This window comes from Monodelphis domestica, chromosome 5 (assembly GCF_027887165.1).
Source record: "Monodelphis domestica isolate mMonDom1 chromosome 5, mMonDom1.pri, whole genome shotgun sequence".
NCBI classification, from domain to species: Eukaryota; Metazoa; Chordata; class Mammalia; order Didelphimorphia; family Didelphidae; genus Monodelphis; species Monodelphis domestica.
The window spans coordinates 216,612,330-216,615,605 of NC_077231.1; the positions used below are offsets into that span (position 1 = coordinate 216,612,330).

General features: G+C 38.5%; 1 protein-coding gene across 1 annotated transcript; it reads right to left on the reverse strand.

Annotated features, from left to right (window-relative positions):
* Positions 1–451: 451 nt before the first annotated feature.
* On the reverse strand, positions 452–1,396 carry T2R3J (bitter taste receptor Modo-T2R3J). Its single transcript, NM_001039867.1, has one exon. It carries the CDS (start codon positions 1,394–1,396, stop codon positions 452–454), a length of 945 nt encoding a protein of 314 aa, NP_001034956.1.
* Between the last annotated feature and the right edge of the window lie 1,880 nt (positions 1,397–3,276).

Below are 3,276 nucleotides of genomic sequence, written 5' to 3' on the forward strand. Positions count from 1 at the left end.
CTATTTTTCATAGTTACTATGGGTTGTTTTGGTTCTTTTAAAAAAATTTACACTATTACAGCCATTGAACTTACTATTTTGGTTCTAGTTATTTCTTTTTGCAACAGTTCGTACAAATATTTCAAGACTTCCTGGAATTTCCTTTCCTTTCCTTTTTTTTTCTTTTCATTTCTTATGGCACAATAATATTCCTTTCCATTAACATGCCACAGTCATTCATTCCCGTCAATGCAAAACCTTTATGTCCAAATTATCTGGCACATAATAATGGCTTAATAAATTATTTTTAATTCATTATGTTGTTCATTTAACTTTTCAAAAGCCTCTGTTAATGGCTCTTGTGTTGGAGCATAGATGAACCAGTGTCTATCTGCAATGGTTTTAAGAAGTGGAAACTGATGGTGGAGAGTCAAGTCCCAGATTGAGCCAGATTACAAAACAGTCAGTTCTATTATTGTTTTCCAGATTTACCAGTGAGGCAAAGGGTCACCAAGTCCCCCCAAGTCCCACACCGTATCTGGAACATCCTCAGGAATGCCTGTTTCAGTTTGTTGTTGCTCAAAATGAGGATGAATGAATGTGCAGAAGGATAGGCAGTTGTAATCATTTCCCCAATCATCAATGCTAAATTATAGTCTGGCAGGTAGTCGCTGAATATAAGAATAAAAAAGGCAACAAAATATAATATGTAGAGAAAGAGGAAGGAGACAATGATTCTGGCAGCTTTTAAATGTGCCTCAGTGTTTGGGTCTCTGGAGCCAGTGATACTGTTATTCATCTGCTGGGTGTGTCTCCTCAGGGAGAGAATAAGTAGGAGAGATGAACACAGAATTATCACAAAAGGGATGACCATCCAGACAGCACTAAAAATAAATGCATAACTTTTTGTAATGTTTTCAGTGCAGTTTGCTATGAATTTCATTTGTCTGCTGCTAAAGGAAACAATTAATTCTTTGATTACTGGTGCTACACTAAAAAAAGAGAAAAGCACAGAACCCAGCAGAATCCAGATAACTACACAGGAAACTCTCCACTTGAGCCAGAGGAAGGCAGAGTGGGAGTATCTGGCAATCTTCAGGCAATAGTGGACACTGAGGCCGGTGACCAACCCAGTGCTTAAATGGTTAATAAATATCCAGATTATGACAATAATACCTAATATCTTTTTCTCATATAAATTGGGATAGAGTAGTTGTAAAATGTTAACTATAGGTACCCAAAGCAAGCATATTCTGGACAGGGCTAGACTTGTAATAATTAGATCAGATGAAGTCATTCTCTTGCTCTTTATGCAGTTGATGCAATTCACCAGTCCTATGAAACTATTACAGCAAAAACCCAGAATAAACTCAATGATGAACAACACCAAATATACAATTTTGGCTAAATTCATCATGAATGAAAAGGAATAGTTGGCCTTAATTTTTCAATTTTCAACTGATCTTCCCCCACCTTCTTTTACTTAGGTTTTTCTGACTTGGGTCCAGAGGATAGAGATAACTTATGTTCCACTCTTGTGGTAATTTTTTGCTTTGTGTTGATTGGCTTTTTGTATTTGATCAGAGTATGGCCATGCTTAGAGTTGTCTTTTGGAGTTCTCCCTTGGCTCCTTCCCAGCAGGCCTGTTGGTATTCATTGGATTAGCTTCTTAACTCTTTCCTCTTCTCAGTGATCTAGGTTGCCCCTTTCCATTATAGATGAAAAACTGATTGTCTCTTTGGTAAGATGCAAATAGACAGGATTCAGTGTTGCACAGAGAGAGATCAGAGTCATATGGAAGGAGATTTTTTGTGGTCTAGGCAGAGGAGCATCCAGTTCCATATGATGGTAGGTTTCCTAGTCACACACAAATAAAGGTCAGTCACACAGTTGTAGTGGTCAAAGGAGACTTGGACTTGGAATTACAAGTCTTAGATTGGATTCTAAGATCTGTCATCCAATTGCTTTTATGAGTATTAATAAATAATTTCACCTCAGTTTCCTAATCTACAGAAGAATTTTGGATTAGATGATTTCTGATCTATCTTAGACCCCTCTGACCAAGTCTTCTAGAAGTGGCTATTGTCACTCAAAGGGTATGTTTCAGGGTATACACAGAGTATTCAAACCACTGTAAGATGGATCAATCAATGCTACTCAGAAAGAAGAGTTTCTGTGTCACTAAGTAGGGAGAGATCAGTATTATGCAGATACATTGATTAGAAGGTTTAATTATAATCACAGTATCGATTTTTTAATGGTAATTTTCTAATCGTAAACAGAGGTACAACTTAGAGCAAAGTTTAAAGATGTATAAATGGAAGGGAACCTTCTGGTAAAGATGGTGGTGTGTATGGCCTCAGAAAGGCTTACCTCTCACACATTCCAAGGAAGATCTAAAAATAGCTCCAGAATGGGTAGTGATCAATAAATCAAAAGAGAAATTATAAGTGCTTTCATACAGCCTAGGACTGCACAGGCTGTCAGAAGCCTATGTGCAATAGGAAAATTCAGTGTGAATTTGCAATAGGAAATGCCAGTACAAACAGGCAATCAAGAGGGAAGCTTGTTAGTGTGGATAAGGGATATTCTTGGGGCACTCTATAGTTAGGGGCAGGAATAACACAGAGCTCAATGAAATCCGAGGTGGTCAAAAACCCATAGTGTTCTGACTTAGATATCAGATTCCAGGAACCAGGAGCAACAGGACTCACACTAAGAGACCCCAGGAACTCTGTAAGTCTACTGCATGCTGACCTGAGAAACTCCAGAGGGCCCTTACCATCTAATGCTCTGAACCTAAATCTAGTGGGGGACCTGAAACCCAGGAGCACTCTGAGCATAGACACTAGAAGAGAAGGAGAAGTCAGGGACAGGAATCTTAAATAAAGACCAAGACTAAGCAGAGCCCTACTTCCCTTGCCAAGAGTACAGGATAAAGAAGAGTCTGGCCCTGGCACAAAATCCTAATTCAGGGACTGAGACTAGAGTTTTGTCAACTAAAAAAGGCACTGAATATGATAAGGAAATATTATTAAGAGATGATACCGATCCCTGGAGTTTAAGTGAATAGAAGTTGGGTGACATGGACTCCCAATCCTATGTGTGATCAAATGTCTAAACTTGGAGTTTTCACATGATGATCTTATTGAGAGCAACAAGAGAAAGAGACAGAGAAGAGATATAGCATGAGACAGATTCAGAGAGGGAGGTGGAAAAGAGAATGTCTTATCTCACTCCTAAAAGCAAAGAAATTAGAAATGGTTATATGCCCTAGATCCTGCCTCCTCTAAATAT

Excerpts from the sequence above, each read along its gene's own strand:
- T2R3J (NM_001039867.1), bottom strand. The coding sequence starts at position 1,396 with ATGATGAATTTAGCCAAAATTGTATATTTGGTGTTGTTCATCATTGAG.